Below are 23,148 nucleotides of genomic sequence, written 5' to 3' on the forward strand. Positions count from 1 at the left end.
TGATATACATTGATATAAAGGCAGCAATAACTATATATATTATTTTATATTATTGATATACAAAGAATAATATTATTTATATACAAAGAATGAAAATATAATTTTAATATACTTGTTGATATAGACAAAGAAGAAAAAAAATTGTGATATACATATTATTACTGTGATATACATTTATTGGCTATTTGATGCCAATAACTATAACTAGAGCTATTTTCTGCCAGTTATATGAGTATGTTGTTATACCATGCCAAAACCTCAAAAAAAAAATCAAGAAAAGAGGAGGGCAATCCGGAAATCGAAATATATCTGTGTATGAGTTTTTCTTCTATCATCCAGGAGGAATACCATTTAAAAGATCATGTCCGAGATAGATGCTTCCAGATACTTGACTATTTGTCCGAGAATACGTTATCCGAATATTCACAGACTTTCGGACACTCGATCATTTTCCGAAGAATCAGGGTGGTCACTTCTGGATTAACATCGTTTGATCCGATATAAAAAACTTGGGATTTACTTCCTAAACAGACCTTTCGTTTTGACCTGGAGCTAGGTACGCTATATTTGTCACGTGTTAGCCATTGATATGTCCGCGTGTCAAGAACATTTCTTTTAGCAATACAAATAGTTCTCCTACTTTCTAAATTGTTCTCTAAAAGTTTTCGGGAAGTGAAAGAGTACTTGGTAAGAAAGAAATCATAACTACTAACATTTTCGATTGACAAAAAAGAAATCATGTCAAATACCCGTGTCCCCAAATTGATGGGACATGTTTCGAGAACGAAGCAACATGTGCCGTTCTCATTTAATATTTAATACATATGAAAAATCTTGATTGGGGCTGTCATTAATAGCGAGTTCCAAGGAAATAATGACTTCATGACTTCGTGATGATGACCCGGTGAGTCGGTTCCACGCCTATAAATGTGAAGCCCTATTCTTCTTCAAAAGGCAAAAAAAAAAGTCAAGAAAATAGGAGGGCAATCCGGAAATCGAAATATACCTGTGTATGAGTTTTTCTTCTGTCATCCATGAGGAATGCCATTTAAAAGATCATGTCGATAATCAACTTGCTCAGGAGAATGAGCCAATTACTAGTCATCAGGTTGTTTTTTTTAAGTATATACGTACCCATTCACTCTCAAATTCGAATTGGCAATTGATCTCATCTTGATTGAAATTTGTAGGCATTTCAACATTTGCCTAGCCCAAGTGAGTCCGAGTATCTGGATGCTTGTAGCATGCTTCACTTTTTGTCAACATGGATATACTCTTCGAAACCTCCTCCATCTCTATTCTTTAAAATTTTATTGTGGTGGTCTGATAGATATATTGTGGTATCAATTCGGGATTGAATTCAACTTGGAGACTGTCCGTTCCTCGGAGTAGTGGAATTTTTTTTTTTTTGAAAAATCAAGATGTACATAGAGGGGGGCATAAACCAAACCTCTCAGAGGAAAGTTGGGATGGACTAAGTCCATCCATTACAATTTTACTAGTCCAACAAGAATTAGGAGGGTTGCTCCTTAAATAGATTAGCTCACAAAACAAAGGAACTAAGAAAGATCACTCAGCCTGGATCAAAAATAAAGGTCCTCTTTCTTACCCTGATTCTGAAATTTGGCATCCCTTTCTCGTCATTCTTCAATAAGGATATAAACTGCCTTGGAAGATTTATAGCCTCAGTGAAGAACTGACTCTTCCTCTCTACTTTAGCTATATTAGCTAGGAGGTCTGATGGGATATTACCTTCTCTGAGTGTGTGAACATAATGAAAATTTCCAATTAGATTCATTGCTTGAATCGCTGAGATCTCATCCTTTTATATGCCAAGTAGTAGAAATTTCTCCTCTTATCATCTGGATAACAACAAGAGAATCTGACTCAACTGTCAACCTGTTGAAGCCATGATCTAAGCACCATCTAACTCCGATTTTGATTGCTTGAGCTTCAGCTGAATTATTTGAGCAACTACCAAGGTAAACAGTGAAAGCCATGATCAAACGTCCGAGATGATCTCTTAACACCCCTCCACCTCCTGCATTACCTGGGTTTCCTTTGCTACAACCATCAACATTTAATTTGAATTCCCCAACACTCGGTTTATTCCATCTCACAGGAACAATGTGTAGTTGAGGTTTGATTATGTCTACCAATTGACATATCCTCGGGAAAGAAGACATAAAAGGCAGAGAAGGAAATTCAGTAGAAAGCAACAGTTGCATCAAGTAGGTAATTTGACCAATGATTCTATGAATTGAACTTCTGATACCCTCATATTTGTAGGTACATCTATATTTCCATATTTCCCAACAGATAATAGAGGGGAGACATTGCAATATCATGTCATGAACTTTGTTTTGTGGTTTGATGAGCCACCATCTGATGAATTTGGACCGAATACCACCAACAGAGTTAATAGACAATCCACAAGCATCTTGAAAATATTTCCAAACTTTTAGAGCCACATCACCATCACAAAATAAATGGTTTGTAGTTTCCATATTGCTATTGATGCAGCAATAACATTTTGAGGGCCCATGAACCCCAAACCTGATCAAAGAGTCATCAGTTGCAAGCTTACCATTTAATAATCTCATAACATGAAAAGATACTTTAAAAGGTAGTTTACGGTGCCAGATCTTAGTTGTAGTGAAGGAAGAGCCTCTAGATTTTCTAAAAGTTTTCCATGCTGATTTACTAGAAAATGATCCAGTGGGGTTTGCGAGCCAAATAGGAAGATCTTTCTCTTCAGGAGAAATCTTGATAGATTGAATATGAGAAACCAAATTAGAAGGGAGAGTATCACGGAGTTTATCCAGCTTCCATTGGTTGTGCGCAATAAAATCAGCCACTTTTATCTTCTGGGACTTGTTTCCCTGTTGAACTAAATTAGCAAGGGCTCCTTTATTGGTCCAGTTATCCCACCAAAAGGAGAGGTTACCTTTTCCTACATTCCATAAAATATGTGCTTCACAGTCTTTCTTGATATCCATTAGCCTTCTCCAAGAGTGTGACTGAGTATAACTCTTTTTTCTAGCAAGTGGATGATATCTTTTGCAGTATTTAGCTTCCAGGAAGAGGGTGAGAAGAGACTTTTGAGTTCTGAAATTCCACCAGGATTTAGCAGCAAAAGAAATGCAAATGTCATGCAATGATCTAAAACCTACCCCTCCCTCCGTCTTAGGATAACATAAATTCTGCCAAGAAAACCAATGATAACTTCTCTCGCTCTCTATTGTATCCCAGAAAAAACTAGCAAGAGATTTTTCAATATGATCAAGGGTAGTTTTTGGTGGATGCACAATAGATGTGATATGTAAAGGAATAGAATGCAATACAGACCTGATAAGGACTGCTCTACCCCCAAAAGAGAGAATTTTCCCTTTCTAACCTTGAGTTCTATTTGCTATTTTGGCCACCATATTTCCAAAATAGCAAATTTTCTTTCTCCCAGGGTAAATAGGGCACCCCAAATAAGTAAAAGGGAACTGGGAATGGGAAAAACTAGTGATGCTTTTGATGTCTTCAATTACAGTTGAAGGAGTTTTAGAAGATACCAGGAATGTAGATTTTCTTTTATTCACCATTTGTCCTGAGGCTTGTTCATAGTCCTCCAACTTTTTCATCATCATGGCAATAGATAACAAGTCACCAGAGGAGAAGAGGATGGTGCCATCAGCATATGTGAGGTGAGTGATTAAGGGACTGCCTCGATCCATAGAAAAACTAATAAAATTATCATGTACTAGCTGGTCCATCATGTAAGACAGCAATTCTGCTCCAATGACAAAAAGTGAGGGGGATAGTGGGTCTCCTTGCTTAAGGCCCTTAGAGGATTTGAAAAACCCATGTCTCACTCCATTGACATTGATGGAGTACCAATTGTTTGAGATCAATCTTGAAACCATATCAATCCAACATTCAGAAAAGCCTAATTGCCTCATAGTTTGACAGAGGTAGTCCCAAGGAACTCTGTCAAAGGCCTTTGCCATGTCTAGCTTAAAAACTACATTACCATTGACATTGGGCCTATTCAAGTTATGAATAAGTTCTTGAGTAAGCATCACATTATCTGAGATTGACCTACCTTTAAGGAAACCAGTTTGGTTTGGAGAAATAATCCTGTTCATAAGAGGGGCTAGCCTACTGTTAAGCAACATTGAGATAATTTTGGAAGTGAAGTTGCTTAGACTAATAGGCCTGAAATCAGTGAATTGTTGCGGGTTATCAATTTTAGGGATAAGGACAAGGCATGTATGAGTAAATGATCTAGTGAGAGGTTGCCCAGAGAAGAATTCCAAAACCACCTGATAGAGATCAGCAGAAATTATATTCCAGCAGTGTTGAAAGAATTTTCCAGAAATGCCATCGGGACCAGGCGAGCTGCTACTATCCATGGAGAATACTACCTGTTTCAGTTCATCCATGGTAGGGAGTGACTCTAAAACCAAGTTATATTCTTCATTTATTACTCTGTTAAGCCCCCTAAGCTTTGAAAAATCTCTGCAAGTATTTTCTTGTGTGACCTGTTGCTCAAAAAAGTTAATAGCTTCAATAGCTATATCATCTTTGTTCTCAATCCAGGTACCATCTTGCTTCTTGATTCTTGTAAGTTGTAATTTTTTCCTTCTAGAATTAATTACAGAGTAAAAGAACCTAGTGTTATTGTCACCATCCGTAAACCACTTCAAGCCAGCTTTTTGTCTCCAAAATGACTCTTCATTTTTTATGTGCCTAATCAACTGTGCATTCACATTATTGTATTCCATCCTATTACTTTCAAAATTGTCATTTAGACACCTTTCCTCTAATACCTCAAGCATATTCTGCAATTCCTTGGTCTTATCAAAAAAATTCCCAATAGAAATCTTGGACCAAAAGGAAAGACTTTTACATACATTTTTTAGCTTGAGATGAAATCTCCGCTTTTGCAATTGCAATCTGTCTCTGTCTGGCTCCTCGCTTTGAACTCAAATGCCCGGCCTTGCTTCTCTTGATCCCCACCCACCTCCCGTAGAGCACCAATACAAACTAAAACTACACCAAAGTGGAAGGGCCAGTATAGAAGCTACCACATAGGGCCTCCTTCTACTTGTAGATTCCAGGCTTGTTCTACTACTTGCATAAAACCCTCTTGTTCAGTCCAAAGATCTAAGAATCTGAAATACTTTTTAGGCTCCAATTGTGGATTAGAAGTGGAGACAAGCAAAGGAGCATGATCAGAGCCAGTTCTGACCAAGTGTGTGATAGAGATATCTGCAAAATTCTGTAACCATTCCGAGTTAACAAGAGCTCTATCCAGTCTTGCCCATATCCTCTTAGTAGGTGCCCAGCCATTACACCAGGTAAAAGGACTTCCAGTGTAACCAAGATCCAAAAGGCCACTATCCACAATGGAATTGATGAAGGGCAAGGTTTTAGACATATTGCGAATTTTCCCCCCTTTTTTCTCCCGAGGATCAGTAATAGAGTTAAAATCCCCAATCACCATCCATGGAGAGCTAACTCCATTAGAAAAAGATTTGATGCTATCCCATAGAGGCTCCCTGAGATGAGCTTCGCATTTAGCATACACTAAAGTCATGTATAAAATCTCCCAATCATTATCAATTGAACAATTGATAAGTTGAGGAAGGTCTTCAATAACAATACAGGTGATAGAGCTATCACCAAAGAACCAGATTTTATTGTTGCAATTAGCATATGCAAAATCAAACCCAAGTCCTCTTCTAAATTTCTCTAACTTTTTCCTTCCGCAGAAAGGTTCCATGAGAGCAATGAATAAAAGGTTATGAGTTCTTTTGAGTTGCTTAAGTCTGTCAAAGGCACCTTGTGAAGTGATGCCTCTAATATTCCAAATAAGAGACTTAATCATTAAAAAGATGTAGATTGATCATCATTGTCCTGTGAAAATTTCACAGGAGGAATGCCTTTGCCTCTTTTATTACCTCTGCCCTCCCTAAAGGTGAGTCCACCTCTGGTTACCTCATGCCCCTGGGTGAGAGGTGGTGTCTGTCAGTAACATCTCCAAAGGCTTGAACAATTTCATCTGGTGGTGGNATAGGCCTGAAATCAGTGAATTGTTGCGGGTTATCAATTTTAGGGATAAGGACAAGGCATGTATGAGTAAATGATCTAGGGAGAGGTTGCCCAGAGAAGAATTCCAAAACCACCTGATAGAGATCAGCAGAAATTATATTCCAGCAGTGTTGAAAGAATTTTCCAGAAATGCCATCGGGGCCAGGCGAGCTGCTACTATCCATGGAGAATACTACCTGTTTCAGTTCATCCATGGTAGGGAGTGCCTCTAAAACCAAGTTATCTTCTTCTGATATTACTCTGTTAAGCCCCCTAAGCATTGAAAAATCTCTGCAAGTATTTTCTTGTGTGAACTGCTGCTCAAAAAAGTTAATAGCTTCAGTAGCTATATCATCTTTGTTCTCAATCCAGGTACCATCTTGCTTCTTGATTCTTGTAAGTTGTAATTTTTTCCTTCTAGAATTAATTACAGAGTGAAAGAACCTAGTGTTATTGTCACCATCCGTAAACCACTTCAAGCCAGCTTTTTTGTCTCCAAAATGACTCTTTATTTTTTATGTGCCTAATCAACTGTGCATTCACATTATTGTATTCCATCCTATTGCTTTCAGAATTGTCATTTAGACATCTTTCCTCTAATACCTCAAGCATATTCTGCAATTCCTTGGTCTTATCAAAAATATTCCCAATAGAATTCTTGGACCAAAAGGAAAGACTTTTACAAACATTTTTTAGCTTGAGATGAAATCTCCACATAGGGCCTCCTTCTACTTGTAGATTCCAGGCTTGTTCTACTACTTGCATAAAACCCTCTTGTTCAGTCCAAAGATCTAAGAATCTGAAATACTTTTTAGGCTCCAATTGTGGATTAGAAGTGGAGACAAGAAAAAGAGCATGATCAGAGCCAGTTCTGACCAAGTGTGTGATAGAGGTATCTGCAAAATTCTGTAACCATTCTGAGTTAACAAGAGCTCTATCCAGTCTTGCCCATATCCTCTTAGTAGGTGCCCAGCCATTACACCAGGTAAAAGGACTTCCAGTGTAACCAAGATCCAAAAGGCCACTATCCACAATGCAGTTGATGAAGGGCAAGCTTTTAGACATATTGTGAATTTTCCCCCTTTTTTTCTCCTGAGGATCAGTAATAGCGTTAAAATCCCCAATCACCATCCATGGAGAGCTAACTGCATTAGAAAAAGATTTGATGCTATCCCATAGAGGCTCCCTGAGATGAGCTTTGCATTTAGCATACACTAAAGTCATGTATAAAGTCTCCCCATTATTATCAATTGAGCAATTGATAAGTTGAGGAAGATCTTCAATAACAATACAGTTGATAGAGCTATCACCAAAGAACCAGATTTTATTGTTGCAATTAGCATATGCAAAATCAAACCCAAGTCCTCTTCTAAATTTCTCTAACTTTTTCCTTCCGCAGAAAGGTTCCATGAGAGCAATGAATAAAAGGTTGTGAGTTCTTTTGAGTTGCTTAAGTCTGTCAAAGGCACCTTGTGAAGTGATGCCTCTAATATTCCAAATAAGAGACTTAATCATTAAAAAGATGTAGATTGATCATCATTGTCCTATGAAAATTTCACTGGAGGAATGCCTTTGCCTCTTCTATTACCTCTACCCTCCTTAAAGGTGAGTCCACCTCTGGTTAATGAGAGTCCACCTCTGGTTACCTCATGCCCCCTGGGTGAGAGGTGCTGTCTGTCAGTAACATCTCCAAAGGCTTGAACAATTTCATCTGGTGGTGGTGATTGATGTGAGAAAGCTTCTAGCAATCTGTTAGCATGATCATCACTGGTAGCAGATTGAGCATCAAGACTTTTCTCACTTTCAGACTGATCTTCAACGCTTTCAAAGTCATTCTCAGAATCACTAACAACTTGATCATTTCCAGCAATTTCTGAATCTTCCCCTTCAAATTCGGAATCTACATTGTTTCCCCCCTTTTTTCTCCTGAGGATCAGTAATAGCGTTAAAATCCCCAATCACCATCCATGGAGAGCTAACTGCATTAGAAAAAGATTTGATGCTATCCCATAGAGGCTCCCTGAGATGAGCTTTGCATTTAGCATACACTAAAGTCATGTATAAAGTCTCCCCATTATTATCAATTGAGCAATTGATAAGTTGAGGAAGGTCTTCAATAACAATACAGTTGATAGAGCTATCACCAAAGAACCTGATTCTATTGTTGCAATTAGCATATGCAAAATCAAACCCAAGTCCTCTTCTAAATTTCTCTAACTTTTTCCTTCCGCAGAAAGGTTCCATGAGAGCAATGAATAAAAGGTTGTGAGTTCTTTTGAGTTGCTTAAGTCTGTCAAAGGCACCTTGTGAAGTGATGCCTCTAATATTCCAAATAAGAGACTTAATCATTAAAAAGATGTAGATTGATCATCATTGTCCTATGAAAATTTCACTGGAGGAATGCCTTTGCCTCTTCTATTACCTCTACCCTCCTTAAAGGTGAGTCCACCTCTGGTTAATGAGAGTCCACCTCTGGTTACCTCATGCCCCCTGGGTGAGAGGTGCTGTCTGTCAGTAACATCTCCAAAGGCTTGAACAATTTCATCTGGTGGTGGTGATTGATGTGAGAAAGCTTCTAGCAATCTGTTAGCATGATCATCGCTGGTAGCAGATTGAGCATCAAGACTTTCCTCACTTTCAGACTGATCTTCAACGCTTTCAAAGTCATTCTCAGAATCACTAACAACTTGATCATTTTCAGCAATTTCTGAATCTTCCCCTTCAAATTCGGAATCTACATCATTTACCACATCCAGCTCTAATTCATCACTACTCTCCGAGGGAACAGTGTGGTTACTAGGATTGTTAGCTGGTGGAGGGGATTCGGGGGTTAGATTGTCAGGAGGATGAGGGTCTGGAGGCTCTTGAGAAGTGTGGTTTGTGTGTGCATTTTCTGTCTGGTTTCCTAGTAATGGAGGGCTAATTTGTGTTGTCTTTTGGATTTTAGGAACTGAGGTGGATATATTTTGTTGTTTTGGAACAACAGAAGTAGAGGCGATATCAGATTGGTGTTTTGGCTTGGTAGTACTATCAGGGAGCATCTGAGAACCTGTCTTAATGGAAGACTGCACATTAGGGCTTGTCTGAGGTGTTGTGTTTTGAGGTTTATTAGGCTTTGCATTTGGATTAACTTGGCTTGACTCAATTGTTAGTGGAGTTGGTTGTTTTGTGCTATGATGCTGAGTATTAGTCTGTTGTTTGCTCTGATTAACTTACCATTGCACTCTTTTCTTTGGTCCATTCTTGTGCTTCGATGCCTGGTGCAATTGGGCTATATGTTCAATTGGATTGTTCTTGTCCAAAACTCGTTTCTGTTTGTCTTGCGTTCCATCATTTGTTAGCTGTATAGTTGGTTGATTTGCCCTCTCTGATTGTGAATTTTTCCCTGTGAGAATGACTTCCTGATGAGGTTGTTGTGGTAGCATATTCAAGTTAGTATTCCCGATTGTGTGTTGATGTAATTTCTTATTTCCTCTTTGAACTTTCCATTGATCATCAATCTCCTCAATGTTGGCTGAGGCTTTAGCCTGAACTTCTTCATCTCTTTTCTTATTTCTGCAGGAGAGTAGATCGTGACCTTGCATACAACAATATTGTAGTTTTTCCTTAGAAACTGGATTCTAAGAAAAAAATTTCAAGTCAAAAATAGTCTTGTCAGGATTATTTCTACCACAGTATCCTATTATAATTATAGGAGCACCAGCAAAGACTAATCCCACGTACTACGTACTCTCTCTTAATTTTCACCTCACAGCTTAACCAATTAAATCATCATATGATTGTTACTGTGGTTTACATTAAATCATCAATATCCGAATAATACTAATTGCATGCATAATGTATATTTATATGTCTACTTTTGTAATGGTACACTTAAAAATAGTCATTAAATATCAATTCCAAACACAAACTGCTTTTCACCTCCTATAGCAAATTATTACTCCTTCTTATTTATTATAAATCAAAATAATTTATCTTTTTTATTTTATAGCAAAATATGTATTTATTTTATACCCTACCATTGAGGCATGAAATACGCCAATTATTTTCTTTCTCCCTCTTTTCCTTCTCTCTCTATTAGAAGATTCTCAATCATCTCTCTTGTTCCTCAAATCTCTCTCCCTTTTCCATCAAGGCAACCATCGTAGCAGCCATTTCTGCTGGCAATGGTGGACTTTCTGAAGCTAAAAGAATAGATCATGATAGTAGATCTTCATCTGTTTATGCACTAATAATTCCTGTTTTGCAAATATGGAAGGGTTAGCTCATGGAATACATCCACTTGCAAATGCAGGAAGCAAAGGGATTCAAACTGTGTTGAGAGAAGTTGATTGCAAGCCTGTGGAATCTGTTCCTAGAGTTTTTGTTTAAAGCTTTAATGGTAGGACTATATATAATTTCTGTTCCTAGAGTTTTTGTTTAAAGCTTTAATGGGACCCATAAATTACACATGGCAATTAATAAGAGGATAAGTATGTGACATGTCATTTGTGTCATAGCGCTTGTGGACCACGCACAATCATATGTGTTTATTAGTGTGCAAATATATGAGTTAAGGTGCTTAAATAGGAAAATTGTAACTTTATGTATCGGCTTTACAAACGGCTATAAATTTAAATGGCTAGGAAACCATTTAAAGAAGTTGCTTTCAAAATCTAGTTTAGAGTTGCCGTAGCCCGTAGATGCAAAAGTGGTATTATCTCAAAAATAAAAAGAGAAAATAAAAAGAAAGAAGGACGATGCACGGTTCCCTAGGTAACAAGTAACGTCTAATTCAATAGTACTCCTACAATATACGAGTGTCAGATATCTCCCACTAAAATATTCATTTATCTCCTCGTGGTTTAGTACTTCATTCTCATTTTTTTTCCCCGCATTCTGTGATTACGTATTATGACATTATAATTTATATTTACAGAACTTTAAAGAAATTAATAAAATATTAAAATATTTTTTAACATCAAGTTCAACATGCTATTAATTAATCATAATTAAATGGTATAAACCTATATAAAAAATTATATTTTATAATATTTATTACTGTAGTTTGGTGCAAACACTAAGTATACCCTCCATATCAGCTTGATATTAACATTATTTGGTTTGGCAATAATTTAAATGTATAAATTCTAATATAGGGATTAGAAATGTAAGGATTAGTTATGCAAGAATTATAATGTAAATATTATTTTTATGGAACGTTTGATTCTTTATATTAAGAATTATAAAAATGGTGCCTGATTTCTCATGTAACAACTAACGCCTGATTCTATATAATCCGATTCCATTCACTCTCTTCCACGACAATATTCATATGAAATTGGCGGGTTATAGGAGTATAAAGATAATGATCACATTTGACAACAATCAGAATAAATCTTAGCCTAGTAGATACGTACAAATTTTAGCTACAATTGAAATAGACTTTTATTATCGATGTTCTATAATTAGAATGAATTATTACTCTTATATAATTAAAAAAATTTAACGGATATAAATATAAATCACGTGAAAAATAAGAAGCCGTCTAAAATGCTTGGAGTATCGAATTTATGTAACCTTAACAAATATAAATATGATACAATCTCAAATTCATGCAAACATATCAAATGAATATTATACGATCAAATAAAAATATTCATACTGGCAATATTACTAATGACATACCTACATAAAATTTACATTGTTACTCGATATATAATATAATATAGTTCTGAAATTATAAGTCTAGATATAGAATAAATTCTATATACAAGAAAATATAGTTTAATTTAGTAAAATGTACACAAGAATATTCAAAACAAAAATTTACTTATAATTGGGGAATTTAAAAAAAAAAAAAAAAGGACGATTCACGAATCCCGACGTAACAAACGTCTGATTCTGTTCTATATATTCTTCTTCATTACTGACAGTCACATATGAGTGTAAAATATTTCCTCCTTCCCAAGTCAAAAAAAAATGGCAGTTATTTGCAATAATATACTTGGCAACATTCCTGTGAACCGCGCTGTACGCACAGGGATATCTGGGTTTGCGAGCTCTTGTGGAATCATTCTCCTGGTATGGCATTACGAGAACAAAGCTATCCACCTTCCAATATATATGATTGTTATCTACTTTCTCTTGGCTATTTTTTGCGGGATCTACTTCCTTCTTTCAGCTTTTAATTTAGTTAAAGATTGGATAAAGGCTTCAGCACCTGAGCAGGAGGTTGCCCCACCTGAGCAGGAACTCCCACAGGTATGATCAAAAACTCCTCCTCACTTTCGTCTCTTACTATAAATCATCTCCTAGCTATTTGGTGAGAAATAAGTTAGAATGTTTTTTTATTTATTATTTTGGTGAAAAGGTTAGTAGCAGATATAGAGTCTTGTTTACTACTCTTTGTTTCATGCTTATAACTGGTATACGGTATATTTGTTGGTTGCTTGCTCTATTTATTTTGTTGGGTTCTCTTGTTCTTCTCTACTCTGATGTATTTGAGAAACTTCAATTTATTCATTCTAGATATATTCTTTTTATTTGTTGAGTGTACCGTATATTTGTTGCTTGCTTGCTCAATTTATTTTGTTGGTTTCTCTCATCTAAACGGTTGTTCTTCTCTGCTATGATGGATTGTGAAAATGGTATTGGCCATGGTACTTATAACATTTCTTCTTCTTTTTTTTCTCGAATGAATGCAGTTCCCAGGTGCGCCTGAGCCCTGATTTCAAGTTGCTGATGCTGTCATTCTTAGGGGATGTGTCAACTAGCTAGAGGTTTAATTTGCAGAAGTTTAGTTGATGTAGTGTAAGAATGTTTTATTTGCTGAAGTTTAAGCGTAAGAATGTTATATTTGCTGAAGTTTAAGCATAAGAATGTTATATTTGCTGAAGTTTAAGCGTAAGAATGTTTAATTTGCTGAAGTTTAATTAGTGTGCATGGCGTAAGATGTTTTATTTGCTTTAACTTCACAATTTTTTTGGCTGAATGCTTTCTTTAGCTATTACAGTTACATTCTGATGTTACAACTCTTACAATGCATCGTCCGAATTCGTTTGGTTTATTAGTATTAATCTTTCAGACTCATGAACTTAGTACTAATTAAGTCCTCTGAAATGAACATTTGGCGTATTCCTTTTTCTGTAGTACTACTACTACACTAGAGATTTGCAGCACCGTTGTACCTAGCCAGCGTACCTCTGAATTTGTATTTGGTCTTATCCACGTCTGCTGTTGTTGTCAGGGAAACCAGTACCATGCAGTTGGGATGATCTTTTTTCTTCAAGGTTCGAATTTCATACTAATTTTGATATATTAATAGTAAGATTTTAGGTATTGGTTTTGGTTTATATGACATATACTATTCCGTTTTAATTTATGTGAACTATTTGACTAGTCACAGAGTTCAAGAAAAAAGAGAAAACTTTTAAACTTATGATGTAAAATGAGACACATATATTTTGTGTAGCATAAATTATTATATAAAGGTAAATTTTTTTCAAATATAAAAAATGATTCATTCTTTTTATCACGGACTAAAAATAAAATAGGTTCATAAATTGAAAAGGGTATATAAGGCATCATGCTTTTCCCGAACAATTTATTAAGAGTATGTGAATTATTAGTTTGTCTAAGATTTAATTTCAAATCTTTTGAACTTGATAAAGATGAATAGACCAATTCAATATAATCAATCTTTACTAAAGTATATATCATGCCACAAAAAATCTCCCAGGCAAATCCTTAATCAGTTTTAGCTGGCCTATCGCCCAACCAAATCTATTATTCTAGTTTCTAAAATCTTCTGCTAGTCGCAAACTAACTCACTGGGAAATATTCAGAAAAAGAAAAATAGAGAAATGTTTCCTCTAAAACTGATTATGTAATAGGGATTGTATTATGTAATAGGATAATAGTCCCTTATACTAGTTTCCTCTCTAGTTTTACCAAGTGCTAGTAAGAGTTGCCTAATTGGGTGGTGAATGAAAATATAATGATGAAATTATACATGGAGTAAGTAACCGAGTTCGTCTTTTTACTGACTTTAATTTTCGGAACTTAGTAGTGCTGAAAAAGTTACTTTAAAGTTGCCACTTACCAATAAATTGGTGATATCCTTTGCGTGTTCAAACCCCCAAAATCGATCTTTGCTGGATAGTGTTATTTCTGTCAAGCTTTGGAATTCAAGCTTAGAAAGCTTCACAGCTACAATGGAGGAATCAGTTAGAAGCTTCCAAAATATCGGCGGAAGAAAGGAGAAACAGAGAGGGAGTCTCTAATTGAGAAAAGTAAAACTCAAACTCAACTATGTCGCAGAGTAGTTCTTATATACAGTGAGCACTGACTGAGCACTAAGCTAATTAACTAATCTGAAAATGACAGCTAATAGACAGCTAATCATTAACTAACAACTAACTAACAGATAACAATAACTGACTAAAGCAACAGTGTTAACTAACTACTGAATAAATACAATTCTAGCACAACCAACTTGCCCTGGACAGTAGCATGTTTGATCCCAGTAAGGGACTTTGTGAGGATGTCAGTGAGTTGATCACCAGTCCTTATGTGCTGAATCAAAATGAGACCTTCCTAGTGCTTGGACCTCACAAAGTGGCAGTCAACTTCAATGTGCATAGTACGCTCGTGAAACACAGGATTTGTGGTAATATGGAGAGTAGATTGACTGTCACAAAACACAGGAATCGGCAGGACAAGAGGGACAGTCAGCTCTGTAAGCACACGATACATCCAAACAAGCTTACCAACAACTTTCCTGATAGATCTATATTCTGCTTCTGCTGAAGAAAGGGAGATGGTCTCTTGCTTCTTAGATTTTCATCTAATGGGACGGTTGCCCAATAGAACAATATAACCTGACACTGATTTCCTAGAATCAGGGCAGGCAGCCCAATCAGAATCACAATAGGCTTGAACTGAGAAGTCAGCATCATTGGACATGAAGAGTCCCAAAGTAGGATCCTTGAGCAAGTATCTAGGCATGTGATAGGCAGCCTGAAGGTCAGACTTTCTAGGATCTTGCATATATTGTCTCGGAATGTTCTAATCCATAGGCTANATTTCTGAATCTTCCCCTTCAAATTCGGAATCTACATTATTTACCACATCCAGCTCTAATTCATCACTACTCTCTGAGGGAACAATGTGGTTACTAGGATTGTTAGCTGGTGGAGGGGATTCGGAGGTTGGATTGTCAGGAGGATGAGGGTCTGGAGTCTCTTGAGAAGTGTGGTTTATGTGTGCATTTTCTGTTTAGTTTCCTAGTAGTGGAGGGCTAATTTGTGTTGTCTTTTGGATTTTAGGAAATGAGGTGGATATATTTTGTTGTTTTGGAACAACAGAAGTAGAGGCGATATCAGATTGGTGTTTTGGCTTGGTAGTACTATCAGGGAGCATCTGAGAACCTGTCTTAATGGAAGACTGCACATTAGGGCTTGTCTGAGGTGTTGTGTTTTGAGGTTTATTAGGCTTTGCATTTGGATTAACTTGGCTTGACTCAATTGTTAGTGGAGTTGGTTGTTTTGTGCTATGATGCTGATGAGTATTAGTCTGTTCTTTGCTCTGATTAACTTGCCATTGTACTCTTTTCTTTGGTCCATTCTTGTGCTTCGATGCCTGGTGCAATTGGGCTATATGTTCAACTGGATTGTTCTTGTCCAAAACTCGTTTCTGTTTGTCTTGCGTTCCATTATTTGTTAGCTGTATAGTTGGTTGATTTTCCCTCTCTGATTGTGAATTTTTCCCTGTGAGAATGACTTCCTGATGAGGTTGTTGTGGTAGCATATTCAAGTTAGTATTCCCGATTATGTGTTGATGTAATTTCTTGTTTCCTCTTTGAACTCTCCATTGATCATTAATCTCCTCAATGTTGGCTGAGGCTTTAGCCTGAACTTCTTCATCTCTTTTCTTATTTCTGCAGGAGAGTAGATCATGACCTTGCATACAACAATATTGGCAGTATGATGGGGCACCCTCGTATTCGATATATAACCAGTATCCATCTTCCTCATTACTGTCTAACCTCTTAAATCCCAGCCAGATTTGATCCTGTCTAGGCTTTAAGAGGTTAATTTCAACTTTAAGCTTAGCCACGTTACCCCTAGACTTAGAGTAAGTGGCCATATCAGGGGCCATGGCATTACCAATTGAGCTAACCATTCTGGACAAGGTGTCCCACCTAAAAAGATGCCAGGGGAGCTGATGAATCAAAATCCATACAGGGGAAATTGTAGTTTCACATTCAGGGGAAAAATCAGGGGTCCATCTAATAACCTTCATTATATATGGACCAAGAGTGATGAATGGTTTAGAGTATATGTGGTAGAAGTCTGCTTCATTGGTAAAGTCAATATAAACATGATTTGCGTCATAGAAGGCTATTTTAACAGAACCTTTGAGAGGGATATGACTGATGAACAACCTCCTTACTTCTTCCATACTAGGTTTACCTCTGGTGAACTTCCCAACGATTGTAAATTTGCACTCTTCAGCTAATGTAACAAAATAGTCATGGGCACTGAAGTATACTGTTGGTTTTCCCATATGAGTACCGTGCGTAATTTCCATCGGTTGCTTGGTACTTGAGCTATTGGCGAGAGCAGCTGACACCATAGCTGAGAAGGATGGCTTAGACACTGGGTGTGGTGGCTTGGTTTGAACTTTGGAATTAGTATTTGAGCTAGAGAGAGGATTTGCATTCTGATTTGCATTTTGTTGACCATTGGATTGGGAATTTTGAGTAGTATTGATGTTTCGGTTGTGACGACGAGGCGGGTCAAAGTTACTGGAAACCTTCAATTGTGGTGGAAGAGAGTTATTCTTTTGGGTATTGGGGAGTTCGTGATTTGGTGTTGAATTAACTTTTGTGCCATCCAGATGGACCGCATCTTCATGTCTAATTTGAGAGGATGTTGGTTGTGAAGTGGGGGTAATTTTGCCAACCATAATTGATGGAATGGTTTGGGGTGTTGAGTTGGTGGTAGATGGATTCTGATGGTGAGGTGTCGTATTTTGATTGGCATTTTGTGGTGGTGGATCGGGTGGGGATGGTGGAGGTAGTTGAGGGACCTCTAATGGTCCAGTAAGGTCGGTTGATAGCATAGAGAGAAGTCAGAGAAAAATATGTTGGGAGTAGTGGAATGATTAACATAAATGCACTTCTTTACTCTTGTTCATCTGATATTCTTTTGTAACGACCCAATCGGTCGTTTTGAGCATTTGCATTCCGTTCATCTGTTTGAAGTCTTGAGTAGCTTCATTTGATGTATTATTACTTGTTTAAATCGTCCGTTTTGGTTTTTAGGTGTTTTGGGATATTCTCAACTAGGAAGCTTTAAGTTGGAAGAGTTCACCAAGTTTGACTTTTATGTATTTGACCCCGGCTCAGAATTTTGATGATTCCGTTAGGTCCAGATGGTCATTTTAGACACGAGCGTATGACCGGATTTATATTTGGATGATTCTAAAAGGTTTCAGCACTATTTAGCGAAAGTTGGCAATTTGAAGGTTTGGAATATTCATAAGTTTGATGGAGAGTTGATTTTGATAATATCTGGTTCAGATTGTGGTTCCAGAGGTCAAATAGCTTCGTTATGTCATTTTAGACTTGTGTGCAAAATTTGAGTTCATTCCGAGTCGATTTGATATGGTTCGGCATGAGTTTTGGAAGTTGAAAGTTCAAAAATTTATTAAGTTCGATTTGAGGTGCGATTCATGGTTTTGATGTTGTTATGAGTGATTTGAGGCCTCGAGTAGATCCGTGTTATATTTTTGAACTCGTTGGTATATTCGAACGGGGTCCCTAGGGGCTCGGATGAGTTTCGGACGAGGTTCGGATCGTTTTGGATCATTTTGGCTATGCTGGTTTGGCAGGGGTTCTGGTGTGACCGCACCTACGGAGCTATAGGTGTAGCTGCGGAGCCGCAAAAGCGGAAAAAGAGTCGTAGAAGCACAAAATGGAGTTGGGAGCAAGAGTCCGCAGATGCGGAGGACTCAACGCATCTGCGATGGTGCAGATGCGGCGGGTTGGAACGCAGAACTGAATGGCGCGCAGAAGCGTGGGTTGATATCACACCTGAGATTGCGAATGGACAAGTCTTCGGTGGTTTTCGTAGAAGCGGGCGAGTTGTCGCAGAAGTGACGCTGTAGAAGCGGCCTTGAGTTCACAAATGCGAAAATAGCTGGGCAGAAGTTATAATTTGAGAGTTTTGTTCATTTTTACACATTTTGAGTTGGGGAGCTCAGATTTGGGAGATTTTGGATGTGTTTTTCACCATATGGATTGGGGTAAGTATTTTCTACTCGGTTTTGATTATATTTCATGACGTTTTTGGCATTTGACTAATGATTTCAATGGAGAAACTGGGGGTTTTTTCTAAACTTTCATAAAGTGAATTTTTGAGTTTTGACCATTGATTTGGAGTCGGATTTGAGTGAAATTAGTATGGTTGGACTCATAAATAATGGGTTATCGAATTTTGTGAGTTTTGTTGGGTTTCGAGGTGCGGGCCCGGGTTTGACCTTTTGGTTGACTTTGGGCTTTTGATTAAATATTTGCCTTTATCGATTGGGTTTGCTTCCGTTGGCATTATTTTATATTTTTGAGTTGCTTTTGGCTAGTTTCATGTCGTTCGGAGGTCGATATACAGTGGGTGGCATTTTTAGAGTATTGTTTGGCTTGCTCGGTATTGGATTTGGCTTGTTCGTGGTAAGTAATATATCTAAACTTGGATTTGAGGGTATTTAACCCTGGGAGCTATGTTATAAGAGATGTATTGAGGTGATGCACATGCTAGATGACGAGCGTGTGGGCGTGCATCGAGGAAATCATGATTCTAGTTGACTATTAGACTATGACCGGACTTGTTTTGTTGTTATATCTTGTTACATCCATGTTCTCCCTACTTGCTTGATTATATGAGTTGTGAATCATGTTAGAAATTATGTTTAGCCATATGCTTATTCTGTTGGAACCCAATGAGGCCATCTCTGTTGTTGAGTTATTTGCTTAAATTGCAATTATATATTCAGTCATATTTATTCATTTACAAATCATATCTCAGTCTTTGTTATCATTTGTTGTTACATCATGTTATCATTGTTTAGGCTATTTAGCATGAGATTTGTGAGCCCGAGAGACTGCAAAGATCGATGACTGAGTTAGGGCCTGAGAGCTGAGTTGTGAGTGATATTTATGGGATCGGGTTGCACGCCACATCAGTTGTTTATGGGATCAGACTGCAGGCCACAGCAGGATTTATTGACTCATCATGTTATCGGGGTTGCACGCACCAGCATGCCGTGTTTGCTTATATTAGCGCTTGGGGGATCCGCCCCTCCCGGAGTCTAACATACCAGTAGTGAGCGCAGGTACCGTACAGTGCAGAGTGATTGAGTGTGATGAGTGAGAGTGTGAGAAAGTGAGATTGAGTACTCTGAGAGTGTGAGTACATGAGTTTATCACTGTGATGCATTAATTTGACATGCATACTTGGCATGTAGGCATAGAGATGCATTTCCTCATGCTATAAGATATTGTGACATTCATGACTTGACATGCAGGCATAGAGATGTACTTTCCTCAAGTTATCTGATAATAAGATATATTATCAGTTGTTGAAAGGTTTTGGGAAAAATTGCAGTTTCCCGATATACTCATATTTTGGTGATTTTGGTGAAAGATTTGGGTTTTACTATCATACCTAAAAAAGCATGACTATTTTTCCGTAACTGTGAACGAGCTGAGCATAATATCTTTGAGTTATTACTTATACTGCTTTTATTATATTGTTATGAATTGTTCTTGACTATTGGTGTTGGACTCTGACTGTTTCTCCAAGATCGTCACTGCTTTCAACCTAAGGTTAGGTTTTTTACTTATTGAGTACATGGGGTCGGTTGTACTCATACTACACTTCTGCATCTTGCGTGCAGATTTTGGAGCTTGGCAGGAGCTGGCATTAGAGATGTCCCTGCGTTCCAATTATAGCCGCCTCTTGTTCTTGGTAGCTTCAGATTTATAAAACTATTTATGTACGTTTCAACAGATGATGTATCTATTTCATACCAGCTTTATAAACTCTAAGTCTTAGAAGCTCATGATTTGTACTACCAATCCTTGGGATTTTATATAAAAGTTCAGTTATTTCATCATTTATTTTCTCAGTAAATCTCATTAGAATTGGATTGTTGCTAATTGACTTACCTAGCAGGTTGGGTTAGGTGCCATCACGACTAGTTGGATTTTGGATCCTAACATGTTTGTATCAGAGCTCTAGGTTCATAGGTTCTACGAGTCATGAGCAAGTGTCTAGTAGAGTCTTGTAGATCGGTATGATGACGTCCATACCTATCTTTGAGAGGCTATAGGACATTTAAGATAAACTTTTCATCTTTCTTTTCTTATCGTGCGACTTTGATTTAGCTTGAAGCGTACCTCTTTGAATTCCTTCCACTCACTCGTATGTTATGTGAGCGCTCGATATCAGCTGTGCATCGATGGCCTGTAGTTCCATGGATGAAGTGCGAGATGTGTTTTCTGTGTTTTGGTGATGGTCCGGTCAGGAGGACTTGAGGCGGGTTTTGACCGCAGCTTGGGCACGGTGATTTCAGTTGTGTCAGTATGTGCTTTTGGACTTCTATGTCCGATGGTGTCCCTATGAGTGGGACTGAATCTCGGTGAGTGGTTGGATGGTTATATGATGAGTTGGATGTGACTACGGGATGTGTTCAGATGGTTTTGATGTGACGAAAAGAGTTTGCTTGGGATGTGAAATGACTATGAATGCTCGATTTCTATGGATGTGTTATACAGTCTTGAGTTATGAGTGTTTTGAGGGATTCTTGCTTGTTGTTCATTTATGGGATGAAGCATATTCTTATGTATTATTGACGAGTTTAGACTCAGGAAAGTTAAGTGATTGCATGATGGTTGTGGCCATGGTAGGGCACAATAAAATTCCAATTTGAAGCTAAGCAGGTAGGTTATCTCCTGCGGGGTAATGTACGGATGTGTGATCGGTCTTATGATATTGTGCAAAGGATTTCTTTCTACCAGTGGGTTATATGTGTGGCGATTTAAGTTTAGATTGGTTCAGGAAGTTGGCCTGACTGTCATGAGAATGACCGCGAACTTAGTAGATGATTTAAGATATTTTATTGTCTGTGTTACATGAGCTTGTGAAGAATTTAGTCGAATCTGACGAGTAAAAAACACAACACAAAATTGATTCTCGCTAGCCAAAGATAGTATAGTTTAATTATCGTCTCCACAAGGATTAGATTTAAACAATGTTAATTAATTTCTAGCTTAACGCTATTCAGAATGATTAACACTTTGGTTGGGATGATTAATAGCTAAAATTAATTATAAAAACTAAAACAAGTAACAGTTGATCGTAGAAAGACAACAACATCGAGATAATCAATGGGAGAAATAAGGGGCGTGACAGGATAGGTGCAAGATAGCTATTTTGGATCCAACTCTAGTTCAATTTACTTTAATGTCTAATGATTCTCATAATTCACTAGATGATTAGTTCAAACGTGTAGCCATGACTCCTCTCTCGATTAAATCTTAACTTTACGAGGTGAACTACTATAAGCATTGTGAAAATATGCAAGCATGCGTTAATGGACTAGTCTTTAGGAAAACATCTCTCGAATATTCTCCTAACTTGATTTAATCAACAGTTAAACAAGCTCTTTAGATTACTTAACAAAAATCACCGAATTAAACCAAACAAAATAATGCAAAGATAATCACCAAATATTCCTCTTTCGATTAAATAAACTGGTGAATAAGTTGCAAACAATTCAAAGCTCCATGAACGAATTCAAGCAAAGAACTAGAGCTAAAATACACAAATTCAATCAAAACATCATATCCGTCAAACCCTAAGGGAAACTACCCCATAATCATAGAGGAAGTCATCATAAATATAATTAAAGAGTAAGAAAATATCAATCTAACGTTACAATCCGAACTCCCGTATTGAATTGATGGAAAAATGATGAAATCTTGTATCTTGTAGCCTCAAATGCTCTCCAAAAGCCTCCAAGGTCAAAAGTCCTCTAAAAATTGCATTTTGGTATATTTATACCATGTAGGAACGGGCCCAGATGGAACTACCCTTTCCTAGCCGAAGTGGGAAATTACTCTAAGGAAATTACATAGACGTGTCGCTTCGGGCAGCGCACCACGTGCCGCATCGGAGAGTTGATTGTTTCACTCTCCAGGAATTTTGCACTTGCGCCCCACGCCATGCGGCGCATGTCATGGCGCGGTAGTGCATTTTTTCTAAAGTAATCTTTTTTCTCACTTTTTGACTTCTAGACTTGGTCTTTGACCCCCGAATATGGTCCCGACTTAATTTCTAGGGCTTCTACTCAAACTTCAAATCTCCAAATCATCCATTTTATCTCCAAACTTGTTTCTCCACTCAAAATCACATACACAACCAAACACACGTAATAAGTACAAAATACTAGCAATTTGGCTCAATTACAATCAAAGTTTAGTAACTATAGTGGAAAATGTAGTTAAAAACGTGAGTTCCTAGAATACCATCAATACCCCACACTTAGACCATTGCTCGTCCTCGAGCAACCAAACTACACTTCACATAAAGACGATCCTTTGATCAAACAACTTCCCTAACTCATCATGCTAAGAATATTTAAAGAAGAATAAACACCATACCGTAACATCCTAGCCTCAAGAATCGACTCAAAAGCACCAAGTATTTTTTTAAGACATGCTCACTTACTCTAACACAGAGGCCAAAGACATTACCTTTCCTTCACAAATCATTTGCCCTCACACCAAAGATAGAGAGTAGTTCCACACACAATAAAATTCAAGAACAAATAGGAACTCAAGACAGAAAGAATTCACTCACTCTCAGAATCAAAATTCATATGCCATAGAAGACGCACCATATGCTTGCCCGTAGTGTAATACTCTACTAATTGAGATTATTCAGTCAAGGATCAAGTAGGACTTTATTTTGGTTGTAATGTAGGTTGTGGGACGGGTAAGATACATTTGGATAATAGTGA

At 37.4% G+C, this 23,148-nt stretch overlaps 2 protein-coding genes across 2 annotated transcripts; one reads left to right on the forward strand and one right to left on the reverse strand.

Moving 5' to 3' along the window:
• Positions 1,818 to 4,775, reverse strand: LOC109227946. The gene is made up of 2 exons (XM_019393136.1): positions 3,398 to 4,775; positions 1,818 to 3,238 (listed from the first exon to the last, which is right to left on the reverse strand). Exons 1-2 carry the CDS (start codon positions 4,773 to 4,775, stop codon positions 1,818 to 1,820), a joined length of 2,799 nt encoding a protein of 932 aa, XP_019248681.1.
• Positions 12,025 to 12,998, forward strand: LOC109228307. The gene is made up of 2 exons (XM_019393459.1): positions 12,025 to 12,327; positions 12,771 to 12,998. Exons 1-2 carry the CDS (start codon positions 12,046 to 12,048, stop codon positions 12,792 to 12,794), a joined length of 306 nt encoding a protein of 101 aa, XP_019249004.1. The 5' UTR covers positions 12,025 to 12,045; the 3' UTR covers positions 12,795 to 12,998.

Source organism: Nicotiana attenuata, chromosome 6 (genome assembly GCF_001879085.1).
Source record: "Nicotiana attenuata strain UT chromosome 6, NIATTr2, whole genome shotgun sequence".
Classification (NCBI taxonomy): Eukaryota; Viridiplantae; Streptophyta; class Magnoliopsida; order Solanales; family Solanaceae; genus Nicotiana; species Nicotiana attenuata.

Excerpts from the sequence above, each read along its gene's own strand:
- LOC109227946 (XM_019393136.1), bottom strand. The coding sequence starts at position 4,775 with ATGGAATACAATAATGTGAATGCACAGTTGATTAGGCACATAAAAAAT. Across the intron at positions 3,239-3,397 it reads AATAGCAAATAGAACTCAAG|AGAGCGAGAGAAGTTATCAT; the intron begins GTTAGAAAGGGA and ends GGGATACAATAG.
- LOC109228307 (XM_019393459.1), top strand. The coding sequence starts at position 12,046 with ATGGCAGTTATTTGCAATAATATACTTGGCAACATTCCTGTGAACCGC. Across the intron at positions 12,328-12,770 it reads CTGAGCAGGAACTCCCACAG|TTCCCAGGTGCGCCTGAGCC; the intron begins GTATGATCAAAA and ends GAATGAATGCAG.